General features: G+C 35.9%; 1 protein-coding gene across 1 annotated transcript in view; it reads left to right on the forward strand.

The window, feature by feature from the left end:
• TTC29 (tetratricopeptide repeat domain 29) overlaps positions 1–19,659 on the forward strand; it is a 67,617-nt gene that overhangs the window by 18,789 nt on the left and 29,169 nt on the right. The window contains exon 4 of the mRNA XM_066318069.1: positions 6,063–6,248. Within this exon, the coding sequence (XP_066174166.1) occupies positions 6,063–6,248 (186 nt within the window). The remainder of the gene's footprint in view (positions 1–6,062; positions 6,249–19,659) is intronic.

Genomic DNA, 19,659 nt, shown 5'->3' on the forward strand with positions numbered 1-19,659 from the left:
GCCTTCTTTATACAAGTAAAGTAAATGTTTCTGACTTCAAAATTGAGAGAGTTTTAATTAATTCTTTGATGTTCCTTTATCCTGGACTAACCTCTTTTTTTACTAATTCTGGTTTCAGAAGCTTAGGGGGAAAAAAAAGGTAGTTGAGCTGTTTAAATATGTACAGTTGTAGGGCTTTTTGCAGAAGAATGCAAGATAAATGCCAGAGTAATGGATCTGTACAGCTCAGCATTTGATGTATACAGTGATTTCTTGGCACATATATGGGAATACTGGGGGTTCCTTCAAAAGACAAGTGATATTTTGTATTTGTCAGTATTGTATTTATTAGCTAGAGTGAGCTGGTTTACTTGTAGATGCTGAAAGGAATGCAAAGCAAGGTCCAGCTCAAGAACAATTAAAGGAAGAGGTGTCCTAGCTGTTAACTCTGCTTTGCCGGAGCAGGAATGCAAAACCAGGGAAAATGCCACAGTTCAGTGGCTGCAGCATGTGTTGGGCACTCAGTATTGTAGTGGCAGATCACTGTGCCAAAGCTGGAGGATGGAATCCTTGGGTATGGACGTGCCTCTGGAAGGGCAAGTTGCTGCTTATTAGCTGATCACTGGGGCTGCTGGAAACCTGGAGTTATAACCTGGGAGCTGCTGCCTGTCTGAGATTCCACCTGCTCCTGGTTCCTGACCCCACTCAACCTTTGAGCTGTGCTGTGTGCTAAATGCTGGATCTGTGCATGTGCTGCAGGCTGCTGGCCCTTGTTTTAGACAGTACCAGACACACACAATTAGAAAGAAGTGACAACTTGGCTTTCTTTCCCTCAGTGCGGTGTAGAGAAAAATTTTGATACTATGAGTTTTCATTAGTTTTTGTTGTAAAAGATGTATTTTCATAAAGTATATGAAAGAAGCTTGAGAATTTGATCTGCTTCTACTGGAAAATCTTTGTCCAGTATACTCAAGATTGAAAACAGAGTTTAGCATTTTATAGTAGAAAGCTTTTCTGGAAGATTTCACACTTATGCCTTAGGCTTGTGCAAGAGACATTGGAATAACCATATTGCCCATGCTATTTAAAAAAAAAAAAAAAAAAAAGAGGTTATGCATTAAAACATTAAAAGAAAAAGGTATAACAAACCTATTTTTAATATTTGCTTGCATGAGGAGTAGTTTTTTTTGATTTTGAGGGGCTAGACAAGGGAATGCTGCTTTATTTTCTAAGCAAGTTTGTCATTCCCTAGTTAATATTTTATCACAGGAAAAATGCAGCAGTTGCTGGAGACCAGTGGAGAATTTTATTATTTTTGTAGTTATCATACAAAAGATTGAAGTGATTCTGTCCAGGAAAGAAGCCAAGCAATCTGAAAATACAAGTACTTGTAGAAAGAACTACAATCCACTTCAACAGAAGCAGCACTTTTTAGGAAATTTCTGTAGCCTTTTTTTGTTGCAATAGCTTGGAGTTCCCTTTTAGCATTACAGATTACCAGTTAATTGCCTCATATTAGTATCATTAGCTGGTTTCATCCTTTACCCAGAAAAATTATACCATTTCCATGAAGTGGAGGATGAGTGTTAACACCTGTTGAAAAGTTTCCATATGGACTTTGTTTGGCAGGAACAAAGGACTGACTGGTGGCTTTTTGAGTGGAAAATACTGAGTCACAGCTGGATGTTGGAAAACTTTTTTCTGATACCTGTAGTTTAAAAATCAGTGCAAGTTCTTGTTAAAGGAAAATGGAACACCTACCTGTTTTATTCTTCAGGGGAAACACCAAGCCAGGATCTCTTCATGAGGTTTTCATCTGTTCTCTAAAGACCATTCCTGTACTTCTTTTCCTTTCTTCCACTGCATCCTGTCACAAAAGAGATCGTAGAGATATGGCAGGAAGTTGTACTTGACTCACACTAGGATGGCTTGCTGACTTTCTGTGTTTCTTTTCTCTCTTTTCAGACCTGTTGGGGTTCCCAAACTGCGCCTCACTATCCCTTGCATTGCACTACTTAGTAGTTATCTAGCTGAGCACAGCAAACATGCAGACATGGATTTGAGTGGTCCTCTGTTCCATGTTTGCCAAGGGAGCAGCTCTTGAGAAGAGCCCAGGAACAAAGGTGTTGTTCAGTGGGCTGATCAGGGTCTATGGCTGAGGTGCACCTAAACAGATCCTAACAGAGACCAGGGAATACCCCATGTGTTTAATATATGGGGTGTAATGTTTAAGCTCAAGTTGAAAAGTTGGGTTTTTTTTTTTTAACCTCTGTTTAAAAGAAAGATCTTAGGAAGGTTTAGTAGGACACCTCTCCTTTTGTACATAAACACTCAATTAGGGAGGTTTTTTCCATGTTTTTTGATCAACTGATACCTAAAAATTACCTGTCTACCTGTGTCTTATGATCAGTTGTAGAGAACTTACTCTACAAAATCAGAGAGTTCAAAGTTTTAATACCTGAACTGCTTCTTAGAGATTTTATAGAAGAGAGTATTTACCTATTCCTATGTTTCTCTCCTGAGGATGTAAAAGTTCACTTTCATTAAGTCTGACACACAAGCTTTGCTGCTGTAAGAATAACATCAATTAACTTCTTGATTAGTAACTCAGACTATGAATCCAGAACACAAAATGACTTCTAAAAGTCTGGGGTTTGGGGGTCTGTTTTATAACCATGTATCTGGTCAGCCACTGACCAGACAAAGACAATGCCAGGGACGTTGTCATCTTTGTGCATTTCTCATTGTTATGCACCGGCAGGATCATCATCAGAGGGTCACATGAAAGTTCATTCAATCAAAGCCGTGGCAGAAGCTGGAGTCCGCCTCAGGTCACTTCCATCCCTTGGGATTTGTAGGGCACTACCTGAAGGTATTTGCGTAATTCTGTGTCACGTAAGTGCCTTGATACTTTGCAGCAATTGTTTCAGAGGAGCAAATCTGTATCCAGTGTGTCTGTATACAATGATGATCCAATTATCTCTTCTCTTTCTGGGTTATTGCAATCATTTGTATGAATCCTCTGGTATCCTTGAGTTCATTTTCACTTAGCTGTGATCTATACGTAATGTGTATTGTTATCTTTATGGTAGTGATTATAATTAGGTCTTGTATTTCGCTGCTCTTGTGGCTGCGTGCTTGTAATTGTGGGAAGCTCTGCCTCTACTTCTGAGAAAGTCTCTAAAAGCATTCCCTTATGCTGCAAGTCAGGGTGAGATAAATCTCCACCAAGAAGTATCTGCTTTTCTTCACTGAGAGGAAAGGGATCCTAGGTAACTCCTATGTGTATCTAAATGGGTTCATTTGGGTGAATCCCAACTGGGTCTTGACTTTCTCTGTGTGTGTTGTCCTGGTTTTGGCTAGGATAGAACTCATTTTATTCTTAGTAGCTGGTGCTGTGTCTCAGATTTAATATAATGTTGATATGTGAGATAGATAATGATGTTTATAGATGTATAAATATATCTGTTGTAAACATATACAAATATAGGAATATATGTATGTGTGTGTGTACATGCACACAGGTAAATATAAGTATATTAAGCCCAACTCAGTTTTGTTATTTCCATTCCAGAATCATTTGAAGAGATTTTTATGAGGTTGTTGTACCACAATAGTCTTAATTTCTAATGTATAAATATGTTTTATATTATAGACTCCAGGATAGGCTGAAAAAGAGGCACAGAAGAGGTGCTTTTTCAGTCCTGGGAAGAAACAAAAGGCATGAAAGCTCACAGCCATAAAGAATATTCAGATTACGAATACATGAAGTCTGAATATCAATTAATATTCCCCTCAAAGCTGAATTTTGAAACTTAAGCTGATGTTTTAGTTTAAAACCTTAGATGAAAATGATGAGATGATGATCTAAATGCAAATTCTGAGCTATTTCATTTTGGTGATTTTAAAGAGGTTGTGAATCAGTCATTTCTTGGAAGGGATGTTACGTCTTTTAAAATACTAGAAATAGAAATGTATATAACACACATTGCTTCAAAATCATAATTTTATATATTTTAATGGGAATTATTAAGGTAGAAATCTGAGGTTCCAACTTCATGGAGGGGAAAATTGTGAGAAAATAAAAAAGCAAAATAATAAATTAAATAAAATAACACAAGCAATAAGAAAGTATTCTTCACCATTAGAGGAATTAAATTCTAAATCAAAAGATAAAAAGAGTGTTCAAGAATGAGAAAAATATTTCAGCTTGATTTCAAAAAACCTTAAGGAGGTTCTCTGAAATTACCAAGATGGAGAAAAAAGGAGAAGAAGCAAGTAGTAGATGAACATCTTGAAGACCGTAGACATGATTAGGTGATAGGCCTTTTTCTCAAAAGAATAGAGTCCTTACACTGAAGACCTTTATCAAGATATTCTGAAGTCAAATAACACTCATGACAACAGAGAGAATGAGAGATTTACATTTCTTCCATTAGGTCATATGTAATTTGTAATTTTGAGACAGAACATACTAGAGATGAGGCTGACAAACCCCTCTTGTGTGGTTTAGTGGTGAATTTAAATACTTGTTTGAGTAATTGCTGCTGTGTGTTACAAATAGTGCAAGTGACTTGCATAGGTGGTGCAAATGATGGTCATTAAACTCATCCTTTTGGAAGTTGGAATTCCCCCAGTTCTTCTTGTAGATAACAGAAGACAAGAGTTAAACAGCATCTTTTGATTAAAGTGTTTTGATATGGTTATCATAGTTTTAAAACACTTGGGAAGGACCTGGACTGTGAGATTGATTTTTCCCAGTTGATTTCTGTGTGGTGCTCCATACCCAGAATTAAGAGGGGTTTTCTTTTCTTCATTTACTCTCTTTTTTGAGCAAAGTTTACAAATTGCAGAACTCGCAAAAACAAAGCAGTTCTGTTCACACGTCCAGCTTAACCAAACAGTCTCTTGTCTGCTACCAGAACTGTGCTTCTTAACTCCTTCTTTACCCAAATACCTGGAAATTCCTTAACAGCCACAAACACACTAAGTAGCCCACCAAAACTGCAATGGAATTTTAGCTAATTAATCAATTTCACATCTGGCATGAGTAGAGTTTGCACAGAAAATTAATTTATATTAGCCATGAGACATATGGGTTCATGCTCTACTTTATTATCTCATAGATTTTTCAGCATCGTATAAGAAATAGATCTTTCAAATTCACTTTAGGGAGGAGCAATATGGTAAGATTTGCTCAGAAAGTTTTAGATTTCTACTCCAAAATAGTGAAATTTTGGAATAATTTACAGCTGATATCTAGTGTTTTGGGTTTTTTAAGGTGCTTTTCCTAGGGAAACAAGCTGTTACTGTGTAACTTTAAATTGTGGATAATTTTGTATTGCTACTTAGGTTTAGGACTTACAGGGTTTTTGTAAATTTTAGGCATAATGTGTGTTCATTCAGATGTCTGAGATGATAAAGAATCCAAAGTTCAGGCCATAGATAAAATCTGTAACTTTGAGTCTCTCCTGCTTTCCACATTTGTTCTGAGAACAATTCCTTGATGAACTGGAGGGAGGACCTAGGGAAATGAGTGCAATTTCAATTTATTTTTAATTTCTAAGAGTGCTAAGATACTAAACATGGGAATATTCATGAAATGCCTCTTACAATTCCTACTCTGAACATTTAAAATTATACGAATTTATGAATTGTGTTTGTAGAGTGTTCTTTTTGAGTCTTAATCTCCATCAATACAGTTGTTACCTTAGAGGTGCAAGGTTTGTAAGCTCTTAGGCCTTTTCAGGGCCCAGGGGCTCAGACAAGCGCTTCTCCAGACTCACTCTGACTTCTCTTTTGACTAGCTAATGTTTTATCCAGGTTCTATGTGTTTTATTGACCTGAATTTTGGTTTTGCACGCAGTAATGAGAACTAAATATGTTTTCAATTGTGCCTAATTTGTAAGGTTATAATTTCCCTCTTATATTTCTCTGAGTGAACACGTAGCAGGACTTGATGGCATTTGAATAGTGGAAATAGAAATAGCTCTTAATTTTCATTGTAGTTATTGCTATAACATGCAAAATTTCTGAACACTGATGATAATGTAACATTTTTATTGTGATTTTTGTTTTTAAAGGGCACTATGAGAAGATGTATGATAACCAGCTTAGCTTGGCCTACTTTTTCAATGACCCTGAGGACAAATGGTTACGTGACTACTTTTATGAGAAAAGCTATAACACTGCTCAATTAGTAGAAATCGATGGTGGGAAGAGAAAGGCACAAGGATGTGTAAACATGGGCCTCATCCAAGAGGAACAAGGTAAGGCACTGATATCATAAAGCTGCTTTGGATGGCATCTGTAGTTACACAAACTGGGCTGAATTAAAAGAGCTGTGGACATGTAGTTCTGTAATGTTTATTCCTGCTTCCAACTTAGATAAATAGCCTATGCATTTTTGTTCTTTTTAAAATGACCTTTTGGTTCCCTTGGCCACAAGCAACACCCTCTTTGTTGGTATGAGACTGCCACACTGGTGTTTGCTTCCGACTTAGACCTCACCACAAGCTCCATTTCTCTACCTACATCCTTAAACTGCGAGTCTCTGAAATTAGAAGATATTAATAGAAGTAACTATAATCATAGAAGATCCTGGACAGATCATCTGATCCAACCTTTCATGAGAAAGGGAGACTAAATGAGGTTATTTTAGCACGCTGTTAATTGCATCTTAAAAACCTCCAGCGATGGGGGCTCTTCCACATCCCTGGGGAGCCTGTTGCAGTGAACAGTTGTTCTCACTGTAAACAATATTGCTTTCTTGTATCAAGGTGAACCTTGTTTCTGTATTCAAAAGCATATATTGCCTATCATGGCAGAGGAGTTTGTGTGTGGATAGCAGTCTGAGTATAAAAAAGGTGTTTTCCTCTGTTTGCACAAAATCATTTTGTGGTGTGGGAAGACAAGCAATAAGTGAGCCTCAAGTAATTGAATAAAGCCAGTCTTCCAGTTCTAATTTGTAAGTGTGCTGTATGCCTAACTATTGCTTAAAATATGTGATTTGTGTAGCCACTATGGTTTTGTTTCTAAATTTGACTGTGGGTTGAAACAATTCCAACTCTGAACTCAGCTTGTGGCTGGTTTCTTGTATAAAGTGACTTCCCTTAAAAAAAAAGAATTGACAGAAATTGAAATATTTTGTGGAAATAGTCTAATTCCGTTAAATGACTGATGGAATGGGTGTGTTTTGAAAGATGGCCCAATTTCCCAGCAAAAGCCTGGACATAAAACAAAAAATCTACAACTTTTTTTTTTTTTTTTTTTTTCATTGAAAAGGTGTCATCCTATTTTTTCCTTCTGTTCTTTTACAGCTGACAACATCTTTTTTTGTATTTCCTCACATCTTTCTAGACTGATGGCCATTCACACCATTTTCCTGTGAACTGTTGCCTTATCTTTCTTGCCTGCAATACCCAGACCTGGATTCAGTTTTTAACTTTCAGCACACACCAATAATCAGTAAAATGGAAGGATTACTTTTTTTGCACATGGTGTCATTCAGTTTCCCAGTTGATAAGCTAGCAGTTGCTTAAAGCCCAGCCAGTCACGACTAAGTAATTTTCATTCTGAATGAAAAATGCTTAGTTAGGTTATTTATCTCTTACTCAGTAGAATAAAATTACTGAAAAAATGCTGGATTTTAAATTTTTTTTGCAACCTTTTCACTTGGTCCTTTAGTTAATAAAAAATAAAATTTTAAGAAGGTGCAGACAAGCAAACGTTCATATCCACTTGTAACTTCAAAGACTCTCACTGTGACTCACTGCTGTTACCCAAGCACTGTCTAAAACAAATTCAATGTTTTCTACTTTTATGGTGTCTTAAGCAAAAGTTGTTGAATACTTAAATATCTTGAGGCCCATTACAAAAACATATAAGTTATGAAATAGCCTAAGATGATCAAAGGACTAGAAATTTTATTTTACTGCTGAAGAATATTAGAAACTTTAAGAAGAGAAGCTTCTTATTAAAGAGAAGAAATTTACTTATTAACCTTAGTAAAGAGAAATAAAGAAAAGTGGATTTTTACTGCCCAGGGTAAAGCTCCACTGAATCTGTGGGCTCTGTCTGTTGTTGCAAGTAGTTTCTTTCCAGAGAGAGAGGGGTAAAAAAAAAAAAAAGAAAGAAGCTGAGAGAGTAAGCATAGGATTTGCTTTGAGGGACCACTGAGGAAAAGAGACAGCAGATGTATTCCATGTACTTTGTATTTCCAAGGGTTAAATTGATTCAAGGGCACGTTCTGATTGGAGAAAAAGTGTAAGAGGAGATGTGTTGCCATTGTGTAATATTGCATCAGTTTTAATGGAGTTATAAGTAAAATTTTAATTCTGCTATTTTAATTTTTTTAGTTCCGTTATTTATAATTTGGTAATTAATTTGTGAACCAAATTAGTCAGATTCCCAATTCTCTGGGGGTGTATCTGCAGGAATAAATGTAAACATCTGCTCTCAGTTCTTTTCGGTTCTCTCATCCAATAGTGTATTTTTCATTACTTGAGAAAGGAAGCTGTCTATATATGCTTAGGACTGATTGCTTGGGAGTATAAAGTTAAACATGGACTTGTAAAGATTGCTGTTTGCCTTGGAAGAAAATCAATAAATTTGCTGGGTAATTTTTGTGTAATCAAATTTAAAGTTCTTTGACTTTCAGCCTGGTCCCTGTCCTAAAGGCTGGATATAACCTGGTGTTCATTAATCTTCAAAGCTAAATATTTGAGGTGTCAGTGGTGTGGACTTCAGTCATGATGTTTGGATGCAGGCCATTAGTAGCTGCCAGTAAGGGAAAGAAAACAATAATAAGTGAGTAGCCTGCTACAGACACAAATGGAATGTTCTACTTGGAGCAAACATGATTTTAATGGCATTTCTTCACAGAATGAGATTTTTAACCTCTTCCTTAAAATACTCTGCCTGTAAAATAAGGTCTGAAGCATTCATTGATTATTGTAGGAGTGTTCAGATTTTGATAATGTTCAGTTAGCTGTGCTACCCCTCTTAGTTTGTCTTTCCTCAGAAGGCTGATAAGAAGTCATTTTATTACTTCAGTTACTTGTTATTTTACTTTAGTTACTCACTTATTACTTGTTTTTTCATATAGCTCTTTAATGTGCTGATGTCACCTTACAGACACTGAAAATGCAATGATAACATGTTCTTCTCACATTAAATCCAGAATTACTTTTCCAAGTAAGCACAGGCTTTGTGATGGAATCTCTATTATGAAAGAAGTTTTTTAAAATTATTTTTCTTCCTGTGCTTTCAATGCATTTTCAGAAGTAGTATCAGTCATTATGAATGTTTGTAATTTTCTGCATATCAGAGAGTAAGATTATAATCATAGTTTATGATAGATTATGTTAGTGTGTGTTCTGCTGAAGGTAATTGTGAACTTGGGATTTACACTGTTGTATCTTGCAGAAGAAACAGTTGGAGTGCACTAAAAACCACAATGTCTGGTATTGTTTTGTACAGGTTGTCTAGGTCATTGCAATATTTGAGTGCTTTCTGTTTGCTGCAAAATGCTTACCACCTATCATGCATGAAGTGATAAACACCTTAAATATATGCATCCCAAAGTTTAAGATAATTTTTATTAATAAAAAGAGCAGCCTGGAGGAAAACAAGGAATTTGTACTTGCAGGAGCTCTTTGCTTCAAATATGTTACAACAAAACCAGATAAATTTCTGTATTATTCGAAAGCATAGCACAACCAGACGTCTGAAATTAGGGCACCTGTCAGTTGCAGTGTCTGGGAACATTTCTGGATACATTTAAATAACTGTTTGAAGAAGCATATAAGTATCACAGTAGAGTCCAATGAATAAAATTTTCACAATTAATTACAAATGTATATCAGTGCCACGCCAGAACCTGGATCTCCCCTGCTAAGAGAGCTGTAGGATGTGTGGAAATGATGCCATTAGTCTCATGGCAGTGGTGACTTGGAATTAGTCATGATTTATATTCTGTTAGCACATAAGGATCAACAAAAGTGGAGGTAATACTTTATCTGAAATCTTCATAGGCTGAAAAGATTAAAGGCAGGCAGTACAGGTGAGAGAAAGGGAGAGAGTGCAAAGCAAATAGCAATGTTGGGAATCTCAGAACTGATTCCCACAACACACAGCTAATCCAGAAACCCAGTTTTGTCCCTCCGTGTGTGTTTTTTAGATTGTGAGTCTTAAGGGACCTTGATAAGGGGTTCCTTTAGTCCTTTTTAAAGTAGCTTAGACATTTCAAAAGTCTGCTGTATTCTGCAAATTACTGAAGGGTTTATAAGTGTTCAGTCCTAATCCAATTCTGCCTTGGTTATAAGCAATGTTAAGGTCAGATTGCTTTTCAAACAGAGCAATGTTATGCCACGGTTGATCACTTTTGCACCTACCCCAAAAATATTAACAAATTGCACCTGATTTCTTTGAAAGGGTGTAATTGTTTTATCTGTGAGCACGGATGAAATAGCATATTTCATATGTTGAAATTTGGTGGAAACTTCTGGTTTAAAGACCTGCTGAGCAGAGAGTTTAATTAATTTTTTTGGGAAAAAAGCCACCACAGGATTCTTGCATATTTTAACAATCTCAGTTGAGACTGAGGTGTAAGATTTTCCCTATCACTTTGCCATTGTATTGAAATTCAAGTTTTTATCAAGGCATTGCAGAAATTGATGGAAAGGTTCTGATTGTGTTTAAGGGGCATTTCACAGAATGGCTGGATTGGAAAGAACCTCTGAAGATCACCTAGTCCAGTTGCCCTGCTAAAGCAGGTGCACCTTAAACAGGTTGCACAGGATAGCTTTGAGTTATGAAGCTTAAGTATTAATTACTGAATGTATTTGCTGAACAACAGCCTAAAGATGGTTCATGGCATCTTTTGGTTTTGGAACATAAAAAGTCTAAACTGTTTATTTTCTTGTTCTTAGTCAAGGAATTCTTTGTAAGAATCCATTCTTACTAAGAAATGGTTGATTTTGTATTTTGAATTGTTTATGGCTAGTGTTTTTTAATTGAAAACTGTAATGTATAAATAATTGAGAGAAGCTCAGCATAAATTCATGAGTATCTATGCAGAGGAAATATGCACGTTTAAGCAGAATTTCCCCAATTGGTTTGCCTTCAGGCAGAAATAATTTATATTCAGATATAAAAAAAGAGAATGTTAATATTGCAAAATGAAGTACTAAAAAGGTTTAAAAAGGCAAAAGTTAAAATTGCTTATGAAATTTCATATACGTTTGTGTGTGCACAATTTGCAACTTGATTTTTATTACGTTAAAATGTAGTTTCTTTTTCGGAGATTCCCAAGTATAGCCAGAATAAAATTCACCTGTGGGATGGGTGACCCACATGCACCTTCAACATTAATAGAGCTTTATGTTGTTATCTGTGCTGCAAGTCAGCCAATCCCACTTAAATAGCAAATCCTCCATAGTATGATGTAGAAACGTTCTGCTTTACAATCTGATTGCATAATTGTAAACGGCTGATAAATAAACCAGGGGGACAGCATTTATGGAGAGAGATTTATTTTTTCCTTGTTACCTGTGGAGTGCAGAGCTGTTACTGAGAACAGAATTGCTGCATTTGAAGGATCCAGCTATGTTGTGTTTCTACTATAAGGCTTATGCTCAGTATCTGAGATCTCCATACCGCTGTATCCACAAGCCAGCTTAGATACTGGATAAAGGCAACCTAAAGTGAATCCCATCTCTTCATTCAGGAGCAAAAGCAACTCATATTATCAGCTAAAAGATAGGTTTTGTCTATCCTCTTGTCTGTTCTGTAAGCAATTTGTCTTGGTTTAAAATGATACCCAGTTGCATTTGTGATTTTTTTATAAAACATCAAGGTCATCATTATCTTTCTCTTTCTTTTTATAATGAGATTTGTCATTGTGTGGACCAAAAAGAGGAACAGTATTTAAAGATCTAAATTCCTATGTAATTTTTTCTATCTAGGAAGCTTTTGTGCTAGTTAAAACGTGACAGTGGCCTAAAGGAGAATCACAGTTCTAGAGCTTTGGAGATTATCTGTCCTTTCAGACAGGAACCACGGGTTTGTTCTGCATTTATACAGTACCTTTTCCTCTGTGCTTCTACTGCACTTGCTGAGGTTCAGTGTGTGCTGTGATAAACTAAAGCTAGATGAGAACATGCTGCTCCCTGGCCAAGCAGAGTGCTGCTGTCTCAACATGTACAGCAAAGTCTTCCTGTCTTTCTGTCTGTCTTGGATCAATGTTTATCCTCAAGATATTAATTTTCTAAAGAAGTGGTGGGAACTTACTGTCCTATTGACTTCTTACCAAATTTGGTTGAAACTCACTTCAAAAGTAGTTGAAGAACAAGATGTTCATATGGGTTTGTTCCCTGCAGAGACTACCCTAAAAGTGTCTTTTTGTACTGTTCGTTGTCTGGAGAGAACATACATATTTATGTAACAGACCAAATCCAGTAGTAACCAAATACCATGGGTTTATCATGATATTTCCCCCTCCTCACCCCAAGCTGCGTATCCCAAACTACAAACTTCTCACATTTATTTCTAGTTGTGGTTATTTTATTTTCCAAACAGCTTATTCAGAAAAAGGCATGTAGGAATAGTTTAGACCTAGGAGCATACTCAGTTGTTTTCAAATCCCTTGTCTTTGGCTATGTAAAACTGGTGCTAAATTCTAAGTTCATACACTTGAAAAGAGTCTCTCCATCAGGGAGCTTTAAAGACAGAAAGAAGCTTTCTGTCAATGGGACATGAAATTCTCCATACCCAGTTTGACCACTTAAGGTACTTCCAGTCATTGATTTTCACCAAATCAACTGAAGCTAATTCTCCTTTGTTATTCTGCACTTACTCTATTTTGCAAAGCAATTATATTGTTTTTTTGATTGCTTAAGAATTGAATATATAAGTTGGCTGGGAAAAAAACTTGATTGTAGAGCATAATTTAAAAACTTTAAGCAGCAAATTGCTAGGAGTTACTCTTTGGATATTCTGCTTTTCTCTGTTAGTCAGAAGCAGCCCTAAATCCTGCTAGGTTCTTGGGAGGACAGATTGAACAGGTTTGTTAAATAATTGAGCTCATCCTACTGCAAGTCCACAAAGTCGTTCCCCAGTAAATGACATCTTATTTTTACAGGGTTGTCACTGGTATTGAACTAACAAGTACTGTCTTGATTTGATGTTATAGAAATTAGGAATGTTTTCAGTTCGAATTAGCAACAGTCTTAAATCTGAAAAAGCTTCTTGCTTTTTTCATGAAACATGAAAGTAACATGAATGCCAAAGGGGCCTGTTAAGTTCATGGAAATATTCTTCATAAAATTATTTTTTATTCCTATTTTTAAAAGGTTTTGGTGAGTAATGAAGATATTTTGAATAAGAGAACTCAGGGAGAATTCTGTGGTGCTCCTACTTCTAAAAAGAAATCCTGTAAAAATGTAATACTTTCTACATGATTTTACTTCAGTTGATTTAAATTAAGGCTTATTATATGGCACAGGGAAGTAAAAAATACAACAAGAAAATTATTCTTTACAATAAGGAAAAAGTAATTTTCCTTAATCCTTTCATTGTCACTCCCACTTTCCTGGCCTAACTCTTCAAATGGAGACTCTTTTAGTTCTGCTGTAATACCTGGGGACAGGTCCTGCTTTCTGATAAGCTCTTCAAAATATTCACAGCAGTGCACAGATGCTGATTCTAAACTCTGTCATTTGCATAGTCATTAAAAATTTTGACATATAAAAAAAGATCCTAAATTAGTTTCCATTCCTGGGTGTTTAGTGATTGTGAAGTTCATTTTCAAGTCAGAAAACTACTGTAAAAAAGATACTGCTGTTTACTGGAACTATGAAAGATGTATCACGAATATTTTAGAAAAAAAAAAACATTTGACGTGTGCTTGAATATAATATGTTGCACTCAGGTGAGCTGTTTATATAGATACTTGTGTACTAATCATATTCTAAATATTTTGGTATCCAGTATTGCTCTGTTTGCTTTATGTGCATGTTCATAAGACTATGACATTTAATGAAGAGATCTTTTTAAAGTATTGATAGCCATGAGTAAATTATACTGTGTTTGATCTGTGTTAAAGATTCAAAGTCCAAGATATTTGAATAGAACTTAGAATAAAAATGTAATTAGGTTACATCCCTAAAGTCTGATATATCTTTAAACAAGACTGCAAATGAAACTTTATTAAAACTTCAAATGAATTATTTCTTTGCTTTTTTAAATTCTTTTTCCCTCTCTTCTCTTTCATGTCTATTACTGACATTGCTACTTGTATTTTACCTGTCCTTTCCAGGGTATTTTAATTATTTACTGCTTAATGACTAGTACTGAGATGAAGCTGCCCTCTCATTCACAGGCTTTTTTTCTTTGCTTCAAAGCTTTGAGAGGCCTTGGAATACTATAGCTGGACTGGCAGTTGTCATCATAAACTTTCCTGGAGGCAGTGTTTCCTTTCAGTAATTGATAAAGGAGGCTGTTTCCAGAGGTGCCTTTCCAGTGTCACTGAGAGCTGCCAGGGTTGCATGTCCTCAGCCATTACCAATCATCTGGAGAAGCCGTAGGTAAAGCAAACATGAAGCTGTTAATAAAAATATATCTTACTCTTCAGAGAATCATTCAGGTTGGCTGGGATCTCAGCAGGTCATTAATCCAGCTGCACTTCTGACGTAAATCATCTGCACCACAGAACAGCTCCAGTGCTGCAGCTCTGCATCTGATAATAAATTTATTATTGGAAGCTATGAAATGTAAGGGGAACTGGATGGGATCTGAATAAAATGTAAACACTGCCAAAAAAACCCAGTATTTAAACTAAGGCAAGCATTTGTTATGTCTTAGCAAAAAAAGTGTCACTTTCTCTATTTAAAAGATAATGGTCATATTTAACTTTGGGTTTAAATACTAATATAACTACTTTTCATTATTTCTATTGAAATGAAAAAACTCTTAAGCCCTGAGAAACAGAATTGCAAAATATGTGCCATTCATCCCTGAGTTTTCTGCTCCCTTCCCTTTCTGCATTTGGATATTCACCCATAGACATTGAAATATTTGTGAAAGCTGAAACAGGAGCATCCCACTGAGTGTGGGCCTGCTCTTATCCAGAGCCTGGAGCCTTACAGTGTGAGCTTCCTGAATACATTTTGCATCTTGGGCAGCCTTTGCATATGGAAAGCACTTTGATGCTCTGCAAGCATGAAAGAAGGCTTGAATAATACTGTGAAGCAAGAATTCCATTCTCTCTAAAATGGGTGTGTGATCATTCAGCTAATGTTCAACATAGTTTGCAATATTGTCCTCCAGATTAAAATCGATATATATCAAAAAGTGTTTATTTATACAAAATCAAACAAATCAGAAAGTGGCATCTGACAAATGCTGCTTTCATAAAATAAGTTAGCTGAAAAAGATGAAAGAATTTTAATTGTAAACCAGAATTTTGCATGTTGGTTCATTTGAGTATGGATGTAAGACAGGCAAGTTAGTGGCATTTTTATTTGGGACCTTTTTGGTTGTCATTTTTTTTTTTTTCCCTTTGCTGGTCCACAGTACACCATTCCCAAAGCAGATGTCATTTCAGCGGCCTGTGGGAAAACTCTCCTGTTTGTCTCCAGGAGAGCTGGCAGCAGGAGGAGGAGGGATTAGAGAGAGCCAGGCAACCAGAAAAGCCAGCATTGTCCCTACCTTGTGAGGTGTCTCTGGGAGAACCCTTGAAGCAAGTACCCTTTAGTACTTTTTTTGCCCTTTTGGTTTGATATCGCAGTGTGCTGGTGGTGTGCTACAGCGTCTGTGAACTGTCCTGCTGAGGGTTCTGCAGTCTGCACTGCCCTCTAGCCTTGTGTAGGTGTATTTTGAGTGCTCGAGCTTTAAGGCAATATAGGTCCTCAGAGGACAAAACTAGGTACGTTCTAATGCTCATTGGATTACTACAGCTATGACTTTCTTTTCAGACAACACGCATTTGTTTAAGTAACATAAACAGAAATAATGTATCGTCCTCTACAGTGCAGTCCGTAGGACTAGTGTGGCAGTCCTTCACCCTGAGAAGGGAAGATAAAATAGTCCTTTGGCACTGCAGTCAGTCTTCCAGTGCTACATCTCAGGTGGTGTGAGGCTCAACATTCCTTTTCTGTCTTCCTTTCTCCTTTCTGTCTTCAAGTGCTCTACTTCTCAGGCATGGCTTCAGCTGGCCTTAGGCAACTAGGACTCCAGGCAAGCTCTACTGGTGTATTGTCAAACGGGAGGAATGGTCAGAATACCTGTGATGACCCAGTATGGCCACTGCAGTATTCTTGTGAACTGCCTATGTCATTTTGCTAGAGGTCATGATGCAATCTTTCTGAAAAAGAAAAAAAAAAAAAAAAAATCAGCTTCTCTAAAGTAAATTAATGTAAGGTTTTATCTGGTATCTTAAAAATACTTGCTTGGATTGTTGGCTGATGGTTGGTTTTGTTTGAGATGGATGTTGGAGAGCTATGAAAGTGCAAAATTTTATCTTACATAATTTCTGCAACTTTTTTCATGTTTTTTTCAGCTGGCACATGAATTCAGGTTATTGTATGTGAGAGCTGTCCCAATGGCTTCTTTACACCTCAAGAGTGCAAGGTGATTCAACTGAATGAGAGGTGTTTGCTGAATGAAAACCTTGTTTTACGTTTCTTGTGAATAACTTCTCTGTTAAACAGTTTTGTAAAAATCTCTCTGGCAGAGTTCAGTATTTCAGCATGAGTAACGCTGTCATAATTGAACTTAGGAACTGGACTTAATACAAGTAGTTCAAGCAGTTAGACTGAAATGTAAGCATATATCTTTTGAAAGATAATAGCATTTTTGGTTTTCATTGCCATCAACTGATACTTCAATCAGATTTTTTTGTTCTCATTGTATAGTGAAATAACTGATTGAAAAAAATGCTCTAGATTAAAATATACTATAATATACTCAAAGTTTATTTTTCCTTTAAGTTGTTTTAATCTACAGTGGAATGTTTTCTGAAGCCCTCAACAACTGTTTGCAATTTAGAATTAAATGTGCTTCCTGCTTTTAGTAGTGCTGCTGGGGCAGGTTACCTAACAGACCTGTCACTTTTCTTGTGCAGTTGTTTCTGTGGCATTATTTTCATTGGCAAATATACAAGCTGATAGAAAAGGAAATCATTAGGTGCTCTCAGTATTGCTGAGGCATGGAGCTAGAGCAGGTCAGTCACTGCATTTTGCAGATTGTGACATTTTAAATTACCTGTACACTACTGGAAGCAGTCTGTGGACCTAATTAACATCTCACCTAATTAAAGTCAGGAATGTATGTGGAGAATTCTAGATCGTTTTGCACTGCCTTTATTTATTAAATACCACATTATTCAAATGTGAGTCTCTAATTTCAGTATTGAAAACTTCAGGTTTGTGTGCTGTTTTCTTAAGTGGAAGTAACTTTTATTTTTTTCCCCTCCTTCAAGTAATCAATGCGCTGCTGAATGAGTTCATTTTAATGCACTCAATCATGCCTCTAATGTTTGTAGCTTACGGGCGCAAGCATCAGTAATGCAGGAATGTTATATGGCTTTAGTTTGGGCCATTTCATAAAATATTCATGGAATCAAAAATGTGCATCAAAATAGCGGCTGGGAGAATTACATTTATGTGCCTGCTTTTATGGCAGCTTCACATTTAAACCCATTTGTGTTAATATCTAGTCAATCTTTCTACTTAAAAAAAAGGCAAAATAGTAGTCTCCATATGTACCCCTTTTGGTTTGGTATCTATTTTGATATAACAAATCTGTATTTTTGGGTTGGGTTTTAAGAAGGAGAATTATAAACAAACTTTTAGATGATCTAAAAACATTTCTCGTCCATATTTACAAAATTACATTGAATTATTTTCTTGAATGAATAGATTTATTTTTTTACTTTGAAGCAACTCAGTGAAAACTGTAGCACAAATCTGTGTCAGAATATCTTATATTCCTATCTAATTGTTTAAAACTGATTTTCTACTCCCAAAATTATATTGTGGCAATCTTAGCCTCTTATATTTAAGATTAAGCTATTGCTGATGGGATTTCCTTTGTTATGCCCTAAATTATATTAAACTATAAAAAATTATAAAACTAAAATTTTAGTAGTGGTAGCACATATGTTGTAAGAGTTACCATTCTGGGTTTAGATTTCTTTTATAAGAAGAGAAGAGAGACATTAGAGATTCTCCCACTCCATTTGGTATCCACTGAGATAAATTCTTCATGGCAGTGTGAGAATAAATATACAATTACTATTAGTGTTGCCAACTAAAAATAGCTTTAGTGCTTTGTGTAACATTCTGCAAATAGAGTTCTCAAATGTGGATTTCCTAGAAATACCTTCTTGATTTTCTCTTTGAATTCCTAGACATAGAAAAATATATTTCTGCAAACTGTTTCAAGTAATTTCTTTTTTTCTTTTCTTTTTTCTTATTCCATTGTTTTTCCTCTCATTTTGCTTTTTTTTTTTTGGTCTTTGGTTTTTTTCAGTTCATAATAAAAGTAACTTAAAACTCTGCCTTATCGCTGCCTAAGTGAGATAAAAATGCTCTTATTCTCAGAAATGTTCTGCAATTGACTAATTGCTTTCTTTTAATGTTTTTCAAGATTTTCAGATGGTGTCCTTTGTATGTCTGTAGCCAACATTTACAGCAGTTCAATGTTTAAAAATTAGAATGCACTGGCCTGATCAGTTCCAGATCCAGGGATAAAATTCACCAACTCCCTGAAAAGATGATTTTCCACAACATTTGAGTTTCACAGAAGCATCATGGATTAAATAAATAGGCTGATGTGTCATTTGCCAATGGCAACAAGGGATTTCAGTTATTTTCATAGAAAAATTAATTTCAAAGTCTAAAATGTTTTACTTTCCATGATTTGAGAAGTCTCCAAATGGCTTGTTTTATTTGAAGGACTCTTCAGTAAGCAAATTCCCAGGCATATAAAGTCTTTCATGCCAGGAATTCCATTTCTTCCTTGTTTAAGAAACTAGCAGGTATTTTTGCTTTTTGTGCATCACTTTCTTTTTAGTATTTCTGTAAGCAGATTTTTTTACATTTTACTGCATGATCTTTCAATGAAGCCAAATGTAAGACAGATCCATTTGAATACTACAAAAAAAATTATATTACTTTTTAATTTTGAACCTTGGTGTAGATGGATTGTTTTCAGAGAGGTTTCACTGAGATCTGGCAAAAGGAGTGTCAGGTCACAGCTCTTAGGGTTAGGTCAGCTCTTGACAACTGTGGGGTGCATGGAATGTATAAATTCTATTTCTAGTCAGATAGAAACTTTCTCATGGGGATACTGCAAGCAAGGGAACTTGGGTAAGAATCACCATGCCTGATAGTTCTAACAACTGAGCAATAGTCCGTAAGATTGCAAGTTTTTTTACCTGAACAGTGTGTCCTGTTAAGTGATCGTGTTACAGTGTCAGGAGAAACTCAGATACGGTTCAGCTTCATGGTGATACCACTTGTTTGTTTGCTACTTCCCCTTCTTACTGAAAGTTTTTGAGTAACAGATGAATCGAATTCCATTAAAGAACCCATTACACACGTAGTATATCCCAATGACTCAAATGTATGATAATACCCTTTCAAAAGGACAGTCTGTTTATTAATGAACTTTCAGGGA

This window comes from Sylvia atricapilla, chromosome 4, assembly GCF_009819655.1.
Source record: "Sylvia atricapilla isolate bSylAtr1 chromosome 4, bSylAtr1.pri, whole genome shotgun sequence".
Classification (NCBI taxonomy): domain Eukaryota; kingdom Metazoa; phylum Chordata; class Aves; order Passeriformes; family Sylviidae; genus Sylvia; species Sylvia atricapilla.